Genomic DNA, 21,248 nt, shown 5'->3' on the forward strand with positions numbered 1-21,248 from the left:
CAGCGCTGTGTGCTCGGCCCTAGCCAGGGACTTAAGCAATCCGCTAAACCAGTCATGGAAGAAGGGACAAGGAAAGGGAAAAGGGACTAAAACGAGATTATTTTGGTATCTCCCAGCTTTTAGGGGATTGGAAGCTGACTGTCAGGCACACACGTCTGGGGGTTGCAAGTGGGTGGTGGGGGTGCCCTGGTGATGGGCCCAGAGCAGGCTGGAAGAGAGAATGCAAATGCAGGGCTGCATCTGCAGAAGCATTTTCAGGGTGCCATTTCTGTACAGCTTCTTCATACAACTTTCTAACTGGCATTTTGTCTCGGCTGATGCTCCCAAGCGGCCGGCTGGATTTTCAGACTGGGAGGTTAGGAAGCAAGTATGAACATTTTGTAAAGTGCTCCCTCGTGCGGAGCCAGGCGCTGGGACACAAGCCCGGCTGGAGCGCTAACCAGAAAGAAGCCTCACTCCTTCCCCCCAGTCCAGCAGAGCCCTGTTCATCTGTGTGCCGACACGCAGGGATGCCTGGAGGCGGAATTAAAGAATCCTGCGGGGGGTTGTTTTTCATTACTTGCTTCTCAGACTGCCAACAGATGCTCGGTACAACGAGCAGCCCCTTCCCCAGAGTGAGCCAGCTTCTGGCAGAGGACACAGGCGCGGATGAGTGGCTCTGAATTCCTCCTGGCTGCTCCTTCTCAAGGTTAGTCCAGCACTAAGACCAAGCACGTTCTTACAAATCAAGCGCATGTCTTCAGCCCACAAAATCTCACCAGGTTGGCACTGGCAAGGACAACCCGTTTTGCTCTGGGTGTGCACCATTTCCCTCTCATTCCATGTTCAGCCGGCGTGAGGCTCAGGGAGGGCTGGGCAGCAAAGGCCTCACCTGCCATTTTTGGCCCCATTCCCCCCCTTTCCCACCTTCTGCAGCCGTGGCGCCAGGGCCCGGGGAGCAGGGCCTGGGTCCGGGGAGCGCCGGGGCAGCGGGGCCTGGCGCAGACCCTGCCCGAGGCGAGGCCCCCCGAGCCGCCGGGCGAGCTGCCCGTTGCCCGTGGCCCGGAGCTGCCCGTGGCCCGCGGTGCCGCCGCTGCGGGGTAAGCCGCTGCTGCACACCCGCCCTACGCTCCCCGGCCGCCCGGGGCCGCTCTGCGCCGCCGCTCGCAGGCCGTGGCGGAGCCTGCGCGCCGCGGCCACTCTAGCCGCGCCCCTCAGCGGTGGCGGGCGGGCCCGCCCCCGCGGCCCCATGGCGGTGGCGGTGCTGCGGCCGCTGGACGCCCCGCCGGCGGAGCTAGCGCCCGGCACCGCGCTGCTACTGGCGCCGCCGCCGCTGTGCGCGGCGCTGCGCGGGCGGGGCGGCGGGCTGGTGCTGGCGGTGCGGCCGGCGGGGCGCGGCGGGGCGCAGGCCGTGCTGCTGAGCGCCGTGGCGCTGGAGGGCGGCGGGCGGCGGGGAGCGGAGCTGTGGCTGCGCGGGGCGCTGCTGCGGCGTCTGGGGCTGGCGGCCGGCCGGCGGGTGGCCGTATGGCCCGTGCGCCGCCCGCCGGCCCTGGCCTGGGTGCTGCTGGGCTCGGCGGGGCGGGCGGCGAGGCCGGCGGGCGGCGCGGTGCTGGCGCGGCGGGGCGAGGCGCTGCCGGGGCCGGGCCCAGGCCCGGGCCCGCTGGTGCTGGAGGCGCGGCCCGCGCTGCAGGGGCTGCTGGGTAGCGGCACGCGCACGGCGCTCGCCCCCCCGCCGCCCGCCGGCGCCCCCTGTCGGCGCCCCGCCGCGCCGCCCCTCGTCTCCCGCTTCGCCGCCGCCGGGCCCGGGCGGGAGGCGGCGGCGGCCCCGCGGCTGCGGGCGGTTCCCGGCGGCGGGCCGGGCGGCGGGGCGGAGGTGTGGGTGAGCCGGCGGGGGCTGCTGGCGGTGGGGCTGTTCCAGGGGGAGTGGGTGCGGGTGGGCGCCGAGGGGGCTGACCGCGAGCACCTGGCGGCGTTGCTGGCCCGCCCGCCCGCCTGGGAGTTCCCGCGGGCCGCCCGCCGCGGCCTGCCCGACGGCGCCGCCCTGCTGGCCCCCGCCCTGGCCTTCAACCTAGGCTGCGACCCCGCCGCTGCTGCGCTCCTCCGCCTGCGGGTGAGCCGGGGCCGGGGGGCTTGGGGTGGGCCCAGGGGGCTGGGGGCCGGGGTGAGCCGGGCCCGTGGGTGGGGGGCGGGGGGCGAGGTGGGCCGGGCCCGGGGGGCGGTGAGCCGGGGCCGGGGGCTGGGGCCGGGAGGCCGGCGGTCTAGCCAGGCTGGGGGCTCGGGAGCTGGGGTCGGGGTTGGGCCGGGGTGAGCTGTGCCTGGGGGGCTGGGGGCTGAGGGCCGGGGTGAGCTGAGAGCCTGGGGGCTGGGGCCGGGGCCAGGCCGTGGTGGGCTGGGGCCAAGGTGAGTTGGGCCTTGGGGGCCGGGGTGAGCCGGGGCCGGGGGGCTGGGGGCCAGGGGCCAGTCTGGTGGAGCGTGACGCTGGGCCCTCTCCCCCCACAGAGGTACGAAAGGGCCGGGGCAGCGGATGGGAAGGGCAGCCACTCCGTGCTGGCCGTGCCACCCTTCGCCAAGGAGCTGTGCCTGGAAATGGTCCGCTCGCCAGCCTACAGCACCCGAGGGGGCTACGATGGTGTCCTCTCCAAGCACTTTGAGACGCCGCGGTGAGCTGCCCAGTGTTGTGGGGCCCTGGGGTGCGCTGGTGGTGCCAGGCCCGAGGCATGCTGCTGGCGCACCCCCTCAGCACCTCGCTGTGGATGCTTAGTAGGCTGACGGTGTCCCCTTGTGCTATCTCCTCGTGGGCATGCTTCGCTGGCACACGGCGCCTCCTGTCCTGTCCTTCCAGAGTTGTCTTCAAGTCTCCTTCCTCATGATCTACCACAAAGTGGATCTGCCTCTGGCTGAGGACTGTGGGCTCCCAGGTGCTGCCCGCAAACCTCCGTTCTGGGGCACGTTTGTAACCCTGCTTTTCAGCCTCGAATGGAGTAATCGGGAGACGGGATGTGTTGCCATCCTCCCGCACAACACCTGCCCCCAAGCCTCTTTCATCCTGCTGCTGAGGCTTTCTGCTGGAATTATACTCACCTGTTCCGGGGATAAGGAGGCTATTTTGTCTGGAAGAGGCACTCTTAAATGGCACTCATCTTCTGTACCCTTCCCAAAAGGTTCCTCTTAATAGTCTGGATGCACCTACTCGTACCCAGTGTGTGCTTAAACTTTCAGTGGCTATTTATAGTTTTATTTACAGGAAAGGAATGAGTTGGTACGAATAGCTGCATTATTTTCTGTAAAAACAGTTGTGATATGGGGCAGGGAAAACACACAACCAGGATTTACTCTCTGTCACTGCTGAAACTCCCTGCTTTTTTTTTTTTTTTTTTGTAGGCTTGTCCAGGAGGGAGACATCCTGTGTGTTCCAACATTTGGATATGCCGAGTTTTTAGAAGTAAATGCAGACAAATTCCTAAGGTAGGTGGCAACCTCTGTGACACCGGTACTGCAAGAGAGAAGATACTTTTCTGACACCAACTCTCTTGAAATGAGACAGTTCGTTCCATTCTGATCTGTCCCTGGATTTCAGAGTTTATCTGCCTCTTTCTTTAGGGGGAAGAGGGAAATGCTTTTGTTGGATTATGGAAGGCTGCAGCTAAGAGGGAGGCCTCCCTTAGCTCATTTGAATAGTCATGGAGGGAAGGAAGGAAAAAGAGAGAAACTGATGAGGAAAAAGACTAAAGAGGAAGGGGTCACTCGAGGACAGCCAGTGCTACATAAAGAAAGCAAAGTGGAAGCTGGGCTTGTAAACGGGTGACAGACAACAAAGTGTGAATATAACCTCTTACAGTTCACCTTAGGATAACTTTCTGTTTGGCTGCCAATTCTGCCTTTCTTGGTTTTGCTCATATGGCTTTGAAACAGTTCAGTGCTAAGTGCAAGTCAGCACTCTGTCAGGATAGGGGTGCTTTCGGTGGGTTTTGGCTGGTGGCAATGTAAATGCTTCATCTGTGTCAGAAAGGGGGCTGCCTTGGGTAACTGATGCATGTTCTGTGAATAATTGCCTTGAATCATTCATCTGGGCTGTACCAGTGACATGTTGTAACACTACCCAGCTCCGCTATGTATTTTAAAATTCAGTAGTTTTATAGCACTGCTGTGATGAGCATTTTCTAGGCTGTTCCTCAGAGGGAGGCAGGAAGCACAAGTCTTCTGTTGTGGAAGCTTCTGTTACATATTAGCCATGGGGCAAGCCAGAGAAGATAGCAGAGTTCATGGGACCTAAAGAGCTTGGAACTGTGTTGGGGTGCAAGTGATAGAATTACTCAGGGTGGAGAAAATCCTGGAGGAAACCTCTGCAGATCCCTTAATCTGTCCAGTGGGATATCAATGTGGATGTGTTTTTCCTGTGGGATGTTCAGGGCAGGGTGCTTGTAAGGCCCTTGTGGTTTTTGGGTGAGTGCTTGTCTGCAGCTTAGAGGACTCTGTGCCGTAAGATTTTACACACTGCAGGTGAATCTCTGCGGAGTTGTTGTGAGAGAAGCAATGGCACAAAAAGGAATGGCTTGAGCTCCTGGATAGGTGAAATAAGGTTAGTACAGCTGCAGTCTTGCAAACTGAAGCCACTAGCAGAAGCTGTAACTGTTGACAGTCCTGTTGGTCTGCCTGGCCAGACAGCAGAGCAGGATCCATAAAGGATCCATGTGGGGCCTGGGAGAGGGCAAGAGTATCTCTGCTTACCTGTGCCATTCAGCTGTTGTTTTGTTGACAACTGTGGTGTTCCTGCCTTCCAAGATCTTGATGCAGCAATTTAGACTGCTTGTTTTTTCCCTTAGGTGGCCAGAGCTTTACTTCAAAGTGAGGAAGGTTTTAGGCATGGTGGAAGGCGAGCAGTCGGAGGGTTATCTGGTGGACACCCAGAACACCTCTCTCTATCTGGTAAGGTCTCAATGGAGAGCAGGGAGGGTGTACATGAGATCCAAGGCTGAGGTTGTGCTGTGGGTGACGAAGGGGCCTGTGGAGGCCTGGCATTTCAGGACAGACTTTGACACTTGGTACCTGTCTTTTCTCAGGTGGTGTTCCACAGAGCTCTATTTTTCCTTTCCTCACAGGTGGGTTCAACAAACAGCACCGTTCCATCTGCCCCAGCCTATAACAGCCATGAGTTCTGGAGCAGTTTGTCTCCTGCTGGACTTTCTGATGTCGTGAAGCAGCTCTGTGAAGCTCTTCGGCCTCACCTGACCAGTCGGTGAGCCAGAATTCCTTCTAGCAAGCCGAGGCGAGCTGGAACCCTGCTCCCCAGTCAGTGGAAGAACTGCCTCTGTGTTACAGGGCAGGTGCACTGAGCGGGGCCGGCAGCATACTCCTCTCAGGGCCAAGTGGCAGTGGGAAGCTGGTGGTTGTCAGAGCTGTGTGCAGCTGCCTCAACCTCCACCTTTTCAAGGTAATTCCTTCTGCGGTCAGTTGATTGGCAGATTTATAACATAGAAAGAATTATGGAGATGTTCTTTAAGGTAGCCATACCCACACCCCTGCTGCAACTGTGACACGAGCCTACCCAGAAGCTGCTCCCATGCGCATGTGCAGAAAAAAGGAGTGCGAGTATGCTGAGCTTAGCTCTGCTGTGGATTATGACTGCTGGTGGGCTGAACCTCAGAGCAACCGTTTGGATCAGCCTAAAGGTCCATCTAGCCCCATGTCTGAAACTGGCTGGTAGCAGATGGTCAGGAGCACAAGCATGAAGAGATGTTTCCTCTGGCATGTACTCTCCACTGCTCTGTAATCAGTAATTTAGAGATCTCTTGGCCCAGGGGTGTGTGTGCATTTGTACCTTTCTTTACTGATTCTTGCTATTATTGCTGTCATCCTGCTGAACTTTACCAATACCTGCAATACATGGTGGTATTTTATCAGACTGACTTGCTGTCAGTTGATAGGGCATTGAGTTGATGCTATACCACAGAGCTTGGCAGTAACTGAAAAGGGGTGATGAAGGCAAGAACTGTGGTGGCAATGGGCGTTTTCAGTTGCCCCTGCATAGGCTAGGCAAAAGGCATGTTAGAAAGTGAGGCAGAGATGATGCTGAGATCTTTTCCAGCTGGGTGAGGGGCCTAGAAAAGAAACGCAGCCCTGGGTTTGATAACAGTATGTGTGCCAGATCTGGTTCAATATCTCACGGCCTGTAGAAGAGCTGCCCTGTAACTGTGTTCACATTCACCACCCTCCCAAGAGCAAAAAAGCCCCCAGATCTTCCATAGCAGTGCTTGGCTCCTGAAAGGGGAGCAACATCAAAACAATGTTTCTTTAGAAAGAATCAGCCAAGGTAAGGAAGTGTTACACCTGCTGTGGAGGTGAATGAGGGATGCCATGCCACACCGTGAGGCCACTGTGCAGACTGTATTGGAATGGGCTTGAGAAAAGTAAATGGAAGACAAAACAGATGAACAGCAGGGAAAGGGCAGTTGCTGAAAACAAGAGGCATTCTTCAAGGGGCACCAGCCTGTAGGAGGTTAGAGTGAAGGTTAGAGTTGGCACAATCTGGGATGACTTCCAGAGGGTTTCTGAAACGGAAAGACTTGGAAGAAGGAAGATGAAGAGAGACAGAAGGTTCCTTTTTGTGGAAGGAAAATGTAGGCTTGCTCTTTTTTTGTGGATATTTTTAGAGTAAACTTGTAGAAAAGAAGCTAAGCATTTTGGATATGTGGGTTTTCTTCTGTTTAGAAGTTGGGTCCTGCTAAGTTGACATCAGTCTCTTTTAACTGTTCTTTTCTAGCCAAGTAAAACCGTAACAGTGGGTCAGTGGGGGAGGTGGATAGAGCCTTGAGCAGCTGCTGTGCAGCTCATTTGGACATGATCCTTAGTGGTGCTGAGCTCTTACTCTTCTGCAGATGTGCCTTAGCTCTGGGGATCCAGTACAAGATTGCAGAGACTTCACAGCATCTTCAGATCCATGTACAGGATATGTTTGGGTGCACTGTGGCTCTGCCACGTCCTGGCAGGTGGCCTCAGGTTCTAGTGTGATGCGCAAAGCTGCAGCTCTCGTTTTAGTTTGAGTGCTGCTTTTTAAGACTAACGCTCTTACTACTGAAGCCGGAGGTATTTGCTTTTTCTCCTATGCCAGCTCTTACACCCTCCTTTTCTCACTTAGTGCCGTGCTTATGTTACTGTTGCACCTTCTCTTCCCTTCCTCTGGCTGTTCTGCCTGCTTTTCTACCAGGACACAGTGTATCTTCCGTACCGTAATCTCCAGCACTTGACGATCAGCAGTTTTTTATCTTTTCTCTCTGCCCTTCTGTACTTGCATACAGATACTGCTGCCGTTTGGCTGTGCCTGCCAGAACCACAACTCCTGGGTTTTTTTCTGTAGTACACAGAGCACAGGAGTTCCTCTGCTCTGCTTCCCCATCCTTACCCTTTACATCAACTCTTGAGACATTCTCCCTGCTCCAGGCTACCCTTTGCAAGAATGAGGCCCAGGGAATCCCAGTGATGGTTTGGCTCTCCCTATGTGACCTCGCAGCAGCAGGAGGCAGCACTGCCCATTTCCAGCAGTGTTCAAGCTGCTGTTCAAGGCTCACCAGTCACCTCTCCCTTTTGGATGACTTGTTTGCTTTGTAAACAGTGTCTGGGCCTCTAGCCACCCCTAACTTCCCCCCCGCCCCGCCCCATACCTTCTACCTTCCTCCTGCACTTTGAGCCTGTGCAGCACTGGGTTGAACAGTTTCCTGAGCCTCCCCCTCTGCTCTTTGCACTGTTGCACTGAGACACTGTTCTCCCTGTCTTGGCCACTTCCATGACTCCTCCATCCCTTCCAGCTTAGGTTGCTGAGCCGTGACACATGCTGTATCGATTTCTCTGGTCCGTTGGCCTCACCTTTGTCAGACTAGACCCTCCTGCGCCCCTCACCTCCTGTAGAGAAGCAAGAAACAGCCATTTTTCCACGTTGGAGAGTCCTGAATGTGTCTATTTTGAATATGTCCTGAATGTGTCTCTGGGAAACATCCACTTATATCTCCTTCCAGCTGTGAATTGTCCTTGGAAAGCTTTGTGGAAGTGAACGTTGTCCTAGATCCCCCCAGCTGTGCGTGTTGCAACCACCACAGACTGTGTGTTGTGTGGTCTGTCTCGCAGGTTGATTGCGTTAGTTTGTGCAGTGACACCAGTGGAGCCACAGAGGAGAAAGTACAGATGGCCTTCGCCCAGGCCCAGCAGTATCATCCATGCGTGCTTCTGCTGAAAGACATTGAGGTGCTTGGCAAAGACCGGGACAGGCTAGTAGAGGATGCCAGGGTCACCACTACTCTGAGACAGCTGCTCCTGGACAGAGACCCAGCACTGAGGTATGGACCCAGCAGGTTTTCTGTAGGCATCCAAGGTGATGGTTTGCTTCTGGCATTCCTAGGGCAGCAGTCACTGTTACATCAAGGTGACTGATTGTTAATGTGCCTGGTTTTATTTTTAATCTGGTGGACTCTTTCCCAGTTTTGCTTTGTTTACTTCAGAGGACCCTTGTTCTTTCAGCTTAGTGGCAGAGGTTGTCATGGAGGTTTGTTGTCTGAAGCTGGTTTCTGAGTTGTTCAGATGCACAAACCCATCATGTTTGCTGTGAGGCACACCAAAGGTCACAGCAACCCTGCAAGGGAGCTGGGGGCCCAGGAGGATCTTGAGGCTGATGACTGGTAGCAGGGTGCAGAAGGGAGTTATCAAGTGAAGATGTGACTTGAAGGCTCTTGACTTCGACACAGAGCACCGAAAGCAGTTCAGTGGCAAGGTGGAGGTGTGTGGCTGCAAGACACCTTGGCCAGTATCTGTGTGTTTCTTGGAGGAAAGGCTAGCTGTTGGGGAGCAACTTGTTAGTGATGGCAGTGTAAGAGGGGAGTTTCCATAGAGCTGAGACCATGCACTGTCCCGCTTTTCTCAACAGCTGCCCTGTCCTAGTGATCGGCACAACCTGCAAGCCCCAGGATGTTCCTACAGATGTGCAGACTGCTTTCCTTCACGAAGTGAAAATGGAAGCCCTGTCAGAAGAGCAGAGGAGGTTGATGCTGAGCATGCTGACAGCCAGTATGCCTCTGGGCAAAGAAGTGAGCCTATCCAAGCTGGCCCGCAGGACTGCAGTGAGTGAAACCACAGCAGCATGTGGAGATGGGCTGGCTGGGAGTGCTGGGCCAGCCTCCTCCACCTGGCCATGGAGAAAGGGAGCAATTCCCACAGCCCAGTCCACTTCTTCAGTGGTTGACCCTGGTCCTCAGATGTCAGCTTTAACTGCAGGTTTCTAGTGCCTAAGGACTGCACAGCTTTTGCAGAGGCATTGGCTGATGCTTAGCTCTGCTGGAAGACAGAGCCAATAGAAAAAAAAAAGAAGCTAAAGCCTTCAACCAGGGCACAGATGTGCAAAGAACAGCTCTGCAAGGAATTTTTCCCCATACACCTTTTATGACCTAGCTGGAGCTGTGTTCAGGGACTGAACTGATGCTGTTTGTTTCCGCATTCACAGGGTTTTGTGCTGGGAGATTTCTGTGCCTTGTTATCCCACAGCAGCCGGGCGGCTTGCACCCGCATCCAGACCTCGAGGTAGCACAGGCAACAGGGCAGGAGGTGGGGTGGGCAGGGGCTGCAGCCAGCCTGGTAATGCTGGGAGTGGGGCAGAGCCTGAGTCCTTCCCTTCTCTTCCTTTCCCAGTTTCCCAGGTGGACTGAGTGAGGAAGTGGAGAGAGATTTTTGCACTGCTGGGTTCCCAGTGCTTGAGGAGGATTTTAGTGTTGCGCTGGACCAGCTGCACAGCACCCATTCACAGGCAGTGGGAGCCCCGAAGGTAGGATGCTGGGGCAGGGGAAGGGTGGTTGGCTCTCCAGAGCTGTGCGGCTCAAGATACCTCTCTCGGACCTTGCCACATGGGGGGGGCTGTGCTTTGGCACATCACTTCCCGCTGTGTCCTTCCACACAGTCCTCTTACTTTCCCCCCACTAGCACTTTTCACCCTCTTGGCTTTGAATTTGGTGAGGGAAGCCCTTGCTGCTCTATTTGGAGAGCTCAGCTGGCTAGTGCCGTGGGGGTGCCAGCTGTGCAGCTCAGCCTTTCGAGGGACAAAGGCAACTGCAGGCTGGCTGCCCTGCTGAGCTCTCTCTAGCCGTATGGGATATGGGAACAGAGAGGCTGGGGCACAAACTGGTGCGGGAGAGTTTCCCCTCATGTGTGAGAAGCCTTGTACTTGATCCCTGGCCTTGGATACTGCTGGAGCCAGCACTGGTTTTTCTGACAGCTGGGCAGCTTGAAGAGCTTGGGCGTTCTTCAGGGAAAGGGGCATGGAGTATCAGAGAAAGCCAGCAGACTCAGCTTCTTGGGAGGGGCGTGATCTGCCTCTGGCAGCTTGTCACCCCTGGAAACAGCATTTGGGGTGACTGCTTTTGCTGGGTAACGTGGTGTTAGGACCAAGTGAGGTGATCGGAGCCTTTTCTCGCTGCCTTTGGGTGCGAATGACAGAGCTCGGCACAGGGCAGGAAATGCTGGCCTCCGAGCAGTTACTCTGGTGCTTTCCCCAGCTGCCCGCTTGCAGTCCTGCCCTAGCAGGATGACGCTTTGCTGGCGTCATCACCCAGGAGCTCCTCCAGGACTTCATTCATAAATGTACTAGAGACTGAAATGAGCTCTGCTCTGAGGCACGTTTGCCAAGTTTGCTGTAAGATGAATAGTAACCACAGAGCATGCTCGGCAGTGAGTGGTGTGAATGGGAGCTAATTTTGTTTGCATTTTACAGTCCTTTATCAATTTCTCAGTAATTGGCTGCAGTTCAGAAAGCCCATTAGCAAACCTGAATACTCTCAACACACATAACTTTAAATTCTGTGCTTACATGTTATGGCTAGTCACGCATTTCTTTGCAGTTGTAGCCTGAGCCTCCTAGAAAGAACTAATTTCAAACCTCCAGTTACTAGCAGTGTCTGCAACATGTCCTAGACTTACAGTGTTCCCCCCTGAAAACAACCCTGCTGCAGTTTTCCAGCTCCTGTGCTAGTGTCTGTAGGGCTTTTTCTAGTGAGGCAGTATAAGCAAGAGTGCAGAGAAGAGGGCAACTCTTCCATTCATTGGCACTGAAGAAGGAGGGCCTGTGGCCTTTTGCTTTAAAAGCCTTTTTTTCTGGAAATCCTTCTCTTGTCTGACCTGATTTTCCTGGTGGTGGACTTGCTTGGACAGCTGCAGAAATAGCATCAGATAACATCATCTCAAGTGGCAAAGGCAGGAGAGCTAAATTGTCTGAGGGGGAAAGAATTTTGCTCTAGCCTATTTTTAAACTCGTGGTTTGTGCTGACACCTGTTCTGCAGCCAGCCAGCAGCTGGGGGGAAGTGTTCTGGGGCTTTGCTTTCCCTGTGCACTCCCAGGAGAGCTGCTTTGGCGCTCAGGAGGATCCGTCATGCAGACTGTGGCATTCCTGTTATTTCTAAAGCTGTGAGCTGAGCAGAAGCATCCTCCAAAATTGTTTTGCTCAGCATAAAGCGGCACAGTTCACCCTTCTCAAGTTTGCTGCCTTTCCTCTTTTTGCAGTGATCCTTTGCATGTTTGCAGTTGACCCCATCCCTATCTATTTCGTGTAAGCATCCATGGACTTTGTTCTTGCATCCCCCTTTTCGAAAGCAGCTGGTTTTCTTTACAGTGTCCTCCAGGATGTCTCTCTCGCATCCTTCACGTGACAGAGGTCCTAGTAGGCCAGGTTTTGTTGCTCTGGTGTGAAGCCCTTGCACAGCCTCACTGCCCTGGGACAGAAGGTGCCCTGGGTCTGTGTTTCTTTTTCTTTTCTTCCCGCTGCCTCCCCTTGCCTTCCCTCATGCATCCCAAGGGCTGCGTACAGCAGGTCTCTCTCGCCGCAGAGCTGCAGGCAACCCTGGCAGATACTTTCCCAGGGTATTTTTGCTGATACGAGGTGCAATGAAGGATTGGAGACAAGGTGGCATGCTGTGAGTGCAGCTTGCCTGGGGACACATGGAGTTTATTTTCCCCGTTACAAAGCTCAGGAGAGGGGAAATGTGGATGCTGGGTGATCCCACAACTGGGGTGGCTGGGCTGTGCAGCGTGGTGCTGACTTGCTGCATAGCCAGACACAGCTGACAGCACAAGGGACTGATGACTGGAGCAAGCGCTGCCAAGGTGTGCTCGGGACTCAGGAAGAAGTGCTGATGGGGATTCTTCCTCTCTTGGCAGATCCCCTCTGTGTCCTGGCAGGATGTTGGTGGGCTCCAGGAGGCAAAGAAAGAGATCCTGGACACTATCCAATTGCCCTTGGAGCACCCGGAGCTGTTGTCACTGGGTCTGTGCCGCTCTGGTCTGCTGTTGTATGGGCCTCCAGGGACAGGGAAGACCTTGCTGGCAAAAGCCGTGGCAACCACATGTGCCATGACATTCCTTAGGTGAAGAGTGGGGGGGTCATGTAATGGGACTGACATTATCCTGGCAGCAGATGGGCATCCTCTAACTGGCTCCTTCTCCCTGCCCCACAGTGTGAAAGGGCCAGAGCTTATCAACATGTACATTGGGCAAAGTGAGGAGAACGTGCGTAATGGTGAGGAGATGCATCCTGCTCCTGCATGTGGGAAGATGGGGCTTTTCTGTGGTGCTGGAGGGAAAGAAGTGGTGCTTAAACCCCTCTTCCCAACTCCCACCCACACCTGCCAGTGAGGGCATGAACCCAGCTGTCTCCGATGCCCAGTCTGTTCCCTGCTGTGCTGCAGCTTCCCCTCCTGTCACTCTTATCCCTGGTTTTCCTGATGGGACAATAGCCCCTCAGAGACACAGCTGAGCCTCAGGGCCCATTGTGCTGGGTGCTGCCTGTCCCCACTGCTACTGAGCCCCTTGGGCAGGAGCAAGTTGGTGGTGGTGAGGCAGTGAGCTGCTGGTTTCTATCCGCAGCTCTTCCCTGCTGGTGATACAGTGGGTCCTGTTGCTGTTGACTGCTCCGCCAGGTCTTTCTCATCTTTTGTGCTGTCTCCTTCCAGTGTTTGCCAGAGCAAAGGCAGCTGCACCCTGCATTATCTTCTTCGATGAGCTGGATTCCCTGGCCCCCAGTCGTGGGCGGAGTGGAGATTCGGGGGGTGTCATGGACAGGTGAGTGAGTATTGTGTGTTCATGGGAGAGCAGCGTACCCACCGCAGATGGGAGGGGGATGTATGGGATTGCCCTGCAAGGCAGAGTCCATCTGAGCTATCTTTCTCTACTTTTTCCCTCCCTGCTCCCTTCAGCTCCTCTGCATGGCCTGTCCACTCTCGCTGGACATTAGTACTGCTGTTTGCATTGCTGCAGATTCCCGATTGCCCAAGCTTGTTGTGCAAACATTTGGTTAAGACAGAGTCTCCTCCAGCTGCTTCTGTGGCTGCCAGCTGCTCCCTTTGGCCTCTCCAAGGTCATCCTTCACACCCCTACTGTGCGCTCCTCCCATTAGCTGCTGTGTCCCTGCGGTGGGAAACCTTTCAGCTGCCTCTTGTAGAAGCAAAGTCTGTACAGCTTGGAATTACCCAGAAACAAGGTTATTTCCCCCAGGCCTCCTCTGCTGAGCTGATGGTCCTCATCCAATGTTCCTCTCCATCCATGAGGGATTTTGCAGAGTTTTCCAATGACACCGTGGGCCCCTGGCATCCATCTTCACAACCCCAAACCAGCAGCTCTGGAAGGGGCTGGGTATGGTGCCCATTGGTCACCTCAGGTGATCCCAGAACCTGGTAGAGATACCGCCATTCCAGAAGGTCTGTGCCGTACTGTGCTGCCAGACCAGCCTAAGCCATGTGGCCACAGACTAGATCTGCAACACATGCTGTGCGCAGCCCTGAGGACTGTTTGGTGGTGTCACTGGCCTGGCACGGCCGGTCAGGGCATTCTGGCAGCAAAACCTGCTGGGCAGAACCACACAGCGGGGAGAGTTGGGACCAGTCAGCGTGTCTGAGTGGGGAACCTGAGCTGCAGCCCTGCGTGCCTGCCTGTGTTTGGTCTGTGTTGCCGCTGTCTGATAGTATAAGCATGTGTGCCCGCCCTGAACGCATTAGAGCCAGGCACGGGCCCGAAGGGCTGTCTTGGTACCGGGGGTTTGCGCTTGCTTTGCAGTGAGCTCAGGCGCTCACTGGCTGTGCTCAACTGGAGGAGCTGGATGGCTCTTCAGGGAAGAGAAATGTGAGCTGGAGCCCAAGACACGGACCTGGCAGTGGCCTTGCTGGTTCCTCTTTTTGTTTGGCAGCTGAGGGTGGCAGTGGGTGAGTTGCCAAGGCCTAGTTGTGAGTGTCCTGTCTTACTCCCCGCAGAGTTGTCTCACAGCTCCTGGCTGAGCTTGATGGCCTTCATTCCACCAGAGAGGTGTTTGTCATCGGAGCTACGAACAGGCCTGACCTCCTGGACCTGGCTCTGCTCCGGCCGGGCAGGTATGTCGCATCCTGCCCTGCCTCCCTGCAGGGTTGTTCCCCCGAGCTCCCCCAGGCAGTGATGAGCTTGACTGTGCCCTCAGCGTGTTCTCTGCACAGAGACATTTCCTAGAGCCCCCTGGCTCTGGCTTGTGGGGGCAGTAGGAAGCCAAGAGGAGGCCGGTGCCTATGGCTGTAGCAGCAGCTCAAGATGCCACTGCTTGTTATCCCCTGCCGCTCTGGTTATCTCCCCAGCCGTGCAGCAGGGTAATAAGGGACCTGCTGTGGCACCAAACCGTTGGGAAGAATTTGCCTCCCAGGGCACGTTCCTCAGAGCAGGGCACGTTCCTCAGAGCTGCCCCCCAGCCTGTCCTCATGCCTGCAGCTTGCCCATCCTGGGGCAGGGCTTCGTATCTGCTGCTGCACCTCACGTGGTTCCTGTCGGTGTATTTCTCCTGCCTGCCCTGGTCCCTCTGAAGGGCAGCCCTGCCCTCCACTGCACTGACTGCTTCGCCCCCTCAAGCTTTGTATCATCCACGAACTCGGAAGCAAAAGGAGCTGCCCTAGGGCCACTCTTCAGTCTCTGGTGCACAGGGCTGAGCACCAGTGACAGGTTTGTCTTGGCCTGTTCTCCACTGTCTCTTCTCTCTGCTGACAGGTTTGACAAGCTGGTCTATGTGGGCATAAATGAAGACCGGGAGTCGCAGCTGCAGGTGCTGAGCGCCGTCACCAGGAAGTGAGTGACCCTGTGCTCTCACAGTAGCCTTCTGCCACCACCCAGTGGGTCACAGCCTTCCTGGGGTTGATGCATAGCGTGCTCCAGCTTGGCTTCATGTCTGGGCCCTGGGGAGCACCTGAGTCACTGAGCCACAGCCAGCAGATAGGGGAAGAGGATGGGCAACTTCCATCAACTTCCAGCTGGAGGCTGGTTTTCCTACAAGATGGGAGCAGCTCAGCTGGCTGTCCAGGCAGAAGCGTTGGCAGAGTTCTCCAGTCCCCATACCACATGCTTTTTTTGAGGAGCTCAGCTGGATCCTAACAGTGTGATGAGACTGCAGGGCAGCAACATAGCAGGAAGTTCCTGTTTGCTTCCTGCAGGAGTTCCCCTGCACATCTGCTGTTTGCAGGTCTGAAGGTGAAGGCAGCTCCATTCGTCTCACTGCCCCTCCTCTTATGATGCTGAGGGGTGTCCAGCCTGTGTTCTGTGTGTCTGTCCGAATGCTGGTTGCGTGGGATCACCAAGCAGCAGGGTTTGGCTGCTTCCCCGGCTCCTGAACTGTCTTTGGAGGCAGAAAAGCAAGCCCTGCAACTGAGGTGCAGAGGTACCACCCACCACAGCTGGGTGAGCAGCTGTGACTCTGCCTCTGCAGGGAATCTGTCATGGATAGCCATGATTGCTGCTGCCTTTGACGATAAGCTAGCAGGAGAGGCCAGGGCGTGGGCTGGCTGTGAGCATCTTTTCACACCGTGTGGCTTGGCAGTCGTGCCCTCCAGCACCATGCTGTTGTTCGTGCTGAAGGAGGCTCACTGTCTGCAGCGTGGCTCTGATGGGATGGTTTGGTGTTACAGTGGTTTATACTGTCTGTAATTAAACATGTTCTTTTCCAGCCCTGGCTGTCGGCTGTTCCCAGGCATGTGGAGTGCTTAATTTCTGTGAGTGAGAACTTCAAGTTGCCTTTGATCCTGCTTAGCAGGAGAGAGGACCTTGCTGTGGGGATGTTTCAAAGAGAAGTCACTGCGTTGAAAAAATAAACAAACCAATCCCTTTTTTATTATTTTTTTTTTTTTTAGCATGCAGAGCACTGTCCAGAAGCAGCTAAACATGGGGCCTCTGATTCCTCCTGCCCAGTCACGCTGGCTGCCATGTCTCTCCTGGTCTGCTTTTTATTGTGGATTTTACACCTGCAGTTTTTCCTCTTGGCAGGTTTAACTTGGATCCTTCTGTGAATCTCACCACCATTCTAGAAAAATGCCCAGCTCAGCTGACAGGAGCAGACATCTACTCCCTGTGCTCAGATGCCATGATGTGTGCTGTCAAACGCAAGGTGGAATGGATCGAGGAAGGTAGGAGCCTGGCCCCTACCTGTCCCACACATGCTGGGGTGTCCCAGCACAGGCGCAGGGAGGAGAGTCGCTGCTACCAGGAGCTGGGCTGTGTGAGCAGAGCCTTGGCTGCTTTGGGACCCCGTCTGAAGGCTGGACTCTGGGTTACTGGCAGGCAGGCACTGTCTGCAGCTGTGATCATGTTCAGTGCTTGGCCCCAGGGTGAGGGACACAGGTTTTCCTCCCAGTCTCCAGTGGCTGGAGAGGGGGCTGTTGGGTCTTGCCAGTTGCCCTTGTGCTTGGCTCTCAGGCTCTCCCTGTTCCCTCTCTCATGCAGGGCTGGATACTGAGAGCTCTGCTCTGGTCCTGACCATGGAAGACTTCCTGCAGGCTGCTGCAAGGCTGCAGCCGTCCGTCTCTGAGCAGGAGCTGCTGAGGTACAGACTCATCCAGCAGAAGTTTGCTGCCTGCTAACGCTCGGCAGGGCTGGGACTGCTGGAGTGATGGGGACAGCGCGTTAAGGGGTGCGAGAGAAAAGGCACAAACAGGCACCCGCCTGCTCCTCTCCGATGTCTCCTGGGCCCCCTTCTTTCAGGCATGGGTGGAAGAAGTGGTTGTGCGGTTTCTCAAGCCAAAGCCTCGTGTAAGCACTGCTCTGCTCAGCCAGGCTCGTGGGAGGTTCTGTGATGGTCCCTCACATCTCAGGGTGCTTTGTGGCTGTGTGGAGTGTATCAGGGTGACTTCCCCTGCGGGGGGGAAGCTGAGTCTTACAGTTACGGGCAATGTAGGCACATCTCCATAGGTGACAGAGCATTTTTGAGGGAGCAAGGCCCAAACTGCACCCAGTTTGGCAGCAAGAGTAGGGCTGGCAGCAGTTGCTTGTTGGGGTGTCAGCTGCCTGCAAGGGGTGCTGGCCAGAGGGCAGCAGGACGCAGGGCACCACTGCTGCAGCTGGCCTGGACTCGGCGTGGTCTCTCCAAATAAATACAGGCTTTTGGTACTACATACGCACTGCCTGGCCTCGGATCTTTCCTTGCTGGTGGTGCCCGTGGGCTTGGGAAGGCCCTTGTGAGCCCTGCGGGTAGGCTAAGTGCTGCAGAGAGACCATTGTCCTGCAGGTAGAGGGAGGAGTGCACCCATGAACCAGTGGGGTCACCATCCTCTGGCAAAGGCTGCCAGAGTGGCTGGACCTGGAGCGGATGACAAGAGGCTGAGGGAGCAGGGTTTGCTCAGCTGGGAGCTGAGCTCCCTCTGCAGAGGGAGCCCAGTTTCTTCCTGGAGGCACTGGGCAACAGGCTAAGTGGCAGCAAGGGGAATGGCTGCCGAATTCCCAGACGCTGGGAAAAACTTGTCACAGGAAGAGGGTGGGCTCCAGCCTTGGAGATCCTCAACCCTTGGCTGGAGCAGCCCAGAGCTACTACGTTGTGCTGAACACCAGTTGGCCCAGACTCCTACCATGAAGTCCTGTCTCACCTCCCGCTGCAGCCTTGTGGCAGCTGCCACCACCACCGTCTGTCCCTTGCTTCCCAGCCTTTGCCGAGATGCCAAATAAATCTGCACTTGAGCCGCATGTGGCGCGCAGCTGCCTCTGCCAGCTCCCCGCAGCTGCCGGTGTGGCTCCTGGGCAGCCCCGTTAAGCTGGGGGGCCTGTGCCTGCGCCCCCTCATGGGGCCACTGGCGGCAGTTGCGTCCCTGAGCTCAAGGGTGGCTTTTGAGGACCAGCTCCATGCTGAGCTCCCCCCCCCCGACAGGCCGGTTCCCCAGGAGCTGCTGGCATTCCATGCACGAGGCCCAGGTGCCGCATGCCTGTGGCCCTGTTGCTCCAGCTCGGGCACCTGTGCGTGTTGAGGCAGCACTGGCCCTGACCGCAGCACACTGCTGGATCTGGCCACCACCTCTTCAGGGCGGGCCAGGAGGGAGCTGCAGCAAAAGCGCCAGCGGTAAACTGGAGCCTTCCCCGCCCTGGGAGCTCTGGTGGGGAGTGTGGGTACCCCTGGATGGGGCTGAGGAGTATCAAAACATGGGGTCAGCGCATGGTTGGAGGGTGCAAGGGAGAAAACCAGTTGCAGTACCCCGCAGCGAGCAGTGCTGCAGCAGGCCCAGCAGAGATGTAAAGCCATCTGGGAGCCAGCCCACCCTTGCCTCTGCTTTAAGAGGAACCCCCTGCCAGGCATGACTGGCACCTGCAGCTGAGGTGCTGGCGGGTGAAATGGTGCCTGCACCCACCCCATTGCTCCCCCAGGCTGGGCACCTCCTTCCCCAGGAGCCCTGAAGCGGCTTGTGGCCACCCCCTCGCCCCATACCCTGCTCACACACGGACACACTGGCTCCAGTAGCTCTCATGAGTGCTCTTAATCAAGGAGAGGGGGCTCCCAGGTGCCTTTCGGCGATGTCCCCAGCACCCCCACTTGTCCCCAGAGCCGCTCGCAGCTCTTGGCCACCACAGTCCCATCTCTGTGGCCCCCTCAGGCCATCTTCTTCACTACGTGGATGAAGTAGCAGGGGACGTGGGCCTGCCCTGGCGTGTAAGGCTGGAAGTCTCCCAGAACGCTGTGCTGGCACTTCCCCTGGAAGGCGCCTTTCAGCAGGGCTGTGAAGGCCTCCAGCCGGTGCGGGTAGTACGAGAGCCGAAACTTGCTGCAAGGAGGCAACGACGGTGAGTGAGGCATGGCACCAGGTGCTCACCCCGTGCCAGGAGCCACCCCCGCAGCCCCTCTCACCTCAGCTCTGGGGCTGCCCCTGCTTCGGCAGGGGGGACCTGCACCGTGTAGTCCAGGGTCACCATGTGTGCTTTGTTGTTCACCAGCAGCACCGAGGTGGTGATGTCCTTGGTCAAGTCACTCTGGGGACCACAGGAGGATGTCTGTGTTCCGCAGGGACTCAGTGGCCCCCAGCCTGGGCACAGCCCTGCTCCCTGCCCCTGCCAGGGCCCCCCCCGGGCCAGGGGGCTGGGGCAGAAGGGAATGGGATGGGGCAGGGTCTGCCGGCCACCCACCTTGTAGTAGATGTTCTTGCCAGGTGGTGCGCAGCCCGTGGCCAGGATGTGATCGTAGTTGCGGTGGTCGATGACCAGGACGCCCCCGGGCCGCACCATGCTGGCAATGTTCCTCAGGGCCAACTTGTGGTCACTCTGGTCCCCTGGGGAGGAAACCATGGCGTCCCCAGGCACTGGCCAGCCTCTGTGGCACAGCCTGCAGGGCCCCATCTTGCCCACATGCATGCACACCCAGAGCTGCCCCCACCATTCCCCCCGCCCCAGTCTCGGCTTGGAGAACCCACAGCCCCACCCACAGTATGAGATCAGGCACGTTCTCAGCCTCAGTGGGGCAGAGCAGGCCACGTGGGGAACCCACCGCCCGGCCTGTGGCACAAGTCTGGGTGTGCCTCCAGCCTTGCCAGAGATGTGATACGGCCGCACACGGCTCCACCACCACCACCGGCCCCAGTGGCCCCGCTCGCACCACAAACCAGGGCACAGTCTGAGCCTCTCCGCAGACACGCATGACACAGCAGCTCCACTGCGTGTAACCAACTGCCCTGCTCACTTATGGCATGAGTTAGGGCACGTCCTCAGCCTGCTGGAAGATGCTGTGTCTCTACGTGTGCGTACGTACCCACACCCCCACCACAGCTCACCTTTGAAGTCAGGCAGGTGTGCGAAGGAGTTGCCCAGGCAAATGACCGCGTCAAACCCATCCCCCGGCTTCTCCAGGTCCTTCTCCAGTGTGAGCCAGTTGGCCTCCTCGATGACTGCAGCACGGGGGCGAGGGTGAGGGCAGGGGCACCCCACCTGCTCAGCAGCCCCCGCCATGCGCCAGCCCCCCACCCCAGCGTAGCCCAGCCCTCCCTTGGCCCCTGTGGGTGCTGCAGCCGGCCTGGGGCCAGTGGACGGGCGAGGGCCGTGGCCTGGGCTTGCCAAGCGGCCGGCAGTGGCAGGTCCCTGCCCGTCCCTGCAGCGAGGCCACCCAGCCGGCAGCACCCAGCGAGGGGCCCGAGCACCGCGTGGGGCCGGGGACAGATGCCGGGGACCTGGCGAAGGCCCCGGGAGGGGCTGGGGCAGGGACCTCTCCCCGCGCCAGGGTGGGATGTGGGTGTCTGCACGCCCCTCCCGGCCCCCGCGGCCCCCGCACCCCATCGGTCGAAGGGCTCCTCCTTGCGCCGCTCCCAGCGCTCCTTCAGCGCGTACTTGAGCATCTTGTCGCTGGCGTCGACGCTGGTCACCTGGAAGCCCTCCTCCAGCAGCATGATGGAGTCCACCCTGGGGACAGGGCTGTCAGCGGGGCCGGGGGGCGAGGGGGGCGAGGGGGGCGGCCGGGGGCGGCGGGGCGGGGCAGGGGGGCCCCGGGGGGCGGGCGGGCGCGGGGCGCGGGGCCTCACCCGGTGCCGCAGGCCACGTCGAGGACGGAGCGGCAGCGGTGCTGGCGGAGCAGCGCCAGGAGCCAGCTGCGGTACTCGGCCGTGCGGCCCCGCGTGTCCCCGATGTACAGCTGCCACACGCGGGCCGCCCGCCCGTCCGCGTACTGGTCTGGCAGCCCCTCCGCCGCCACCCCCAGCGACCGCGTCCGGTACACGCTGTCCACCATCCCGCCGCGCGGCCCCGGCCCGGCCCCGGCCCCGCTCCGGCCCCACTGCACCGGGCCCCGCCCCCCGCCCCGCCCCCGCCCCCCGCCCCCGGCGCCCGCCAATCCTGGCCGCGCCAGCCCCCTGCGCCGCCGCCAATCACCGCCCCCGCCACGCCCCCCGCGGGTCAGGGCCCGCTCGGCCGCCCCCCGGGGTCCCGCAGCAGCAACCCATCAAGGGTCCCACATCAGCGGCCATCAGGGGTCCCGCATCAGCTGCCCCTCCCCCTCAAGTCCCGCACT

At 58.0% G+C, this 21,248-nt stretch overlaps 2 protein-coding genes across 3 annotated transcripts; one reads left to right on the top strand and one right to left on the bottom strand.

Moving 5' to 3' along the window:
* The first annotated feature begins 1,189 nt into the window (after positions 1 to 1,189).
* On the top strand, positions 1,190 to 17,391 carry PEX6 (peroxisomal biogenesis factor 6). Its single transcript, XM_056356724.1, has 17 exons — positions 1,190 to 2,089; positions 2,479 to 2,639; positions 3,361 to 3,444; positions 4,803 to 4,905; positions 5,079 to 5,215; positions 5,299 to 5,410; positions 8,098 to 8,306; positions 8,891 to 9,083; positions 9,464 to 9,540; positions 9,649 to 9,781; positions 12,164 to 12,369; positions 12,460 to 12,521; positions 12,955 to 13,063; positions 14,248 to 14,364; positions 15,002 to 15,079; positions 16,268 to 16,407; positions 16,724 to 17,391. The coding sequence occupies exons 1-17, from the start codon at positions 1,229 to 1,231 to the stop codon at positions 16,858 to 16,860; spliced, it is 2,919 nt and encodes a 972-aa protein (XP_056212699.1). The 5' UTR covers positions 1,190 to 1,228; the 3' UTR covers positions 16,861 to 17,391.
* A 1,323-nt stretch (positions 17,392 to 18,714) lies between these two features.
* Positions 18,715 to 21,024, bottom strand: GNMT (glycine N-methyltransferase). Of its 2 annotated transcripts, none has more exons than XM_056356726.1 (6): positions 20,764 to 21,024; positions 20,517 to 20,644; positions 20,023 to 20,136; positions 19,382 to 19,524; positions 19,107 to 19,228; positions 18,715 to 19,023 (listed from the first exon to the last, which is right to left on the bottom strand). In XM_056356726.1, the coding sequence occupies exons 1-6, from the start codon at positions 20,967 to 20,969 to the stop codon at positions 18,852 to 18,854; spliced, it is 885 nt and encodes a 294-aa protein (XP_056212701.1). In that variant the 5' UTR covers positions 20,970 to 21,024; the 3' UTR covers positions 18,715 to 18,851. The 2 variants fall into 2 exon arrangements, with proteins under 2 accessions (XP_056212701.1, XP_056212700.1); XM_056356725.1 differs by having other exon boundaries at positions 19,107 to 19,249; positions 20,764 to 21,003.
* Positions 21,025 to 21,248: the final 224 nt, after the last annotated feature.

This window comes from Falco biarmicus, chromosome 12 (assembly GCF_023638135.1).
Source record: "Falco biarmicus isolate bFalBia1 chromosome 12, bFalBia1.pri, whole genome shotgun sequence".
NCBI lineage: Eukaryota > Metazoa > Chordata > Aves > Falconiformes > Falconidae > Falco > Falco biarmicus.

Excerpts from the sequence above, each read along its gene's own strand:
- PEX6 (XM_056356724.1), top strand. The coding sequence starts at position 1,229 with ATGGCGGTGGCGGTGCTGCGGCCGCTGGACGCCCCGCCGGCGGAGCTA. Across the intron at positions 2,640-3,360 it reads AAGCACTTTGAGACGCCGCG|GCTTGTCCAGGAGGGAGACA; the intron begins GTGAGCTGCCCA and ends TTTTTTTTGTAG. Across the intron at positions 12,370-12,459 it reads TGTGCCATGACATTCCTTAG|TGTGAAAGGGCCAGAGCTTA; the intron begins GTGAAGAGTGGG and ends CCTGCCCCACAG.
- GNMT (XM_056356725.1), bottom strand. The coding sequence starts at position 20,969 with ATGGTGGACAGCGTGTACCGGACGCGGTCGCTGGGGGTGGCGGCGGAG. Across the intron at positions 20,645-20,763 it reads GACGTGGCCTGCGGCACCGG|GGTGGACTCCATCATGCTGC; the intron begins GTGAGGCCCCGC and ends CCCTGTCCCCAG. Across the intron at positions 19,024-19,106 it reads GGGGCAGCCCCAGAGCTGAG|CAAGTTTCGGCTCTCGTACT; the intron begins GTGAGAGGGGCT and ends GCCTCCTTGCAG.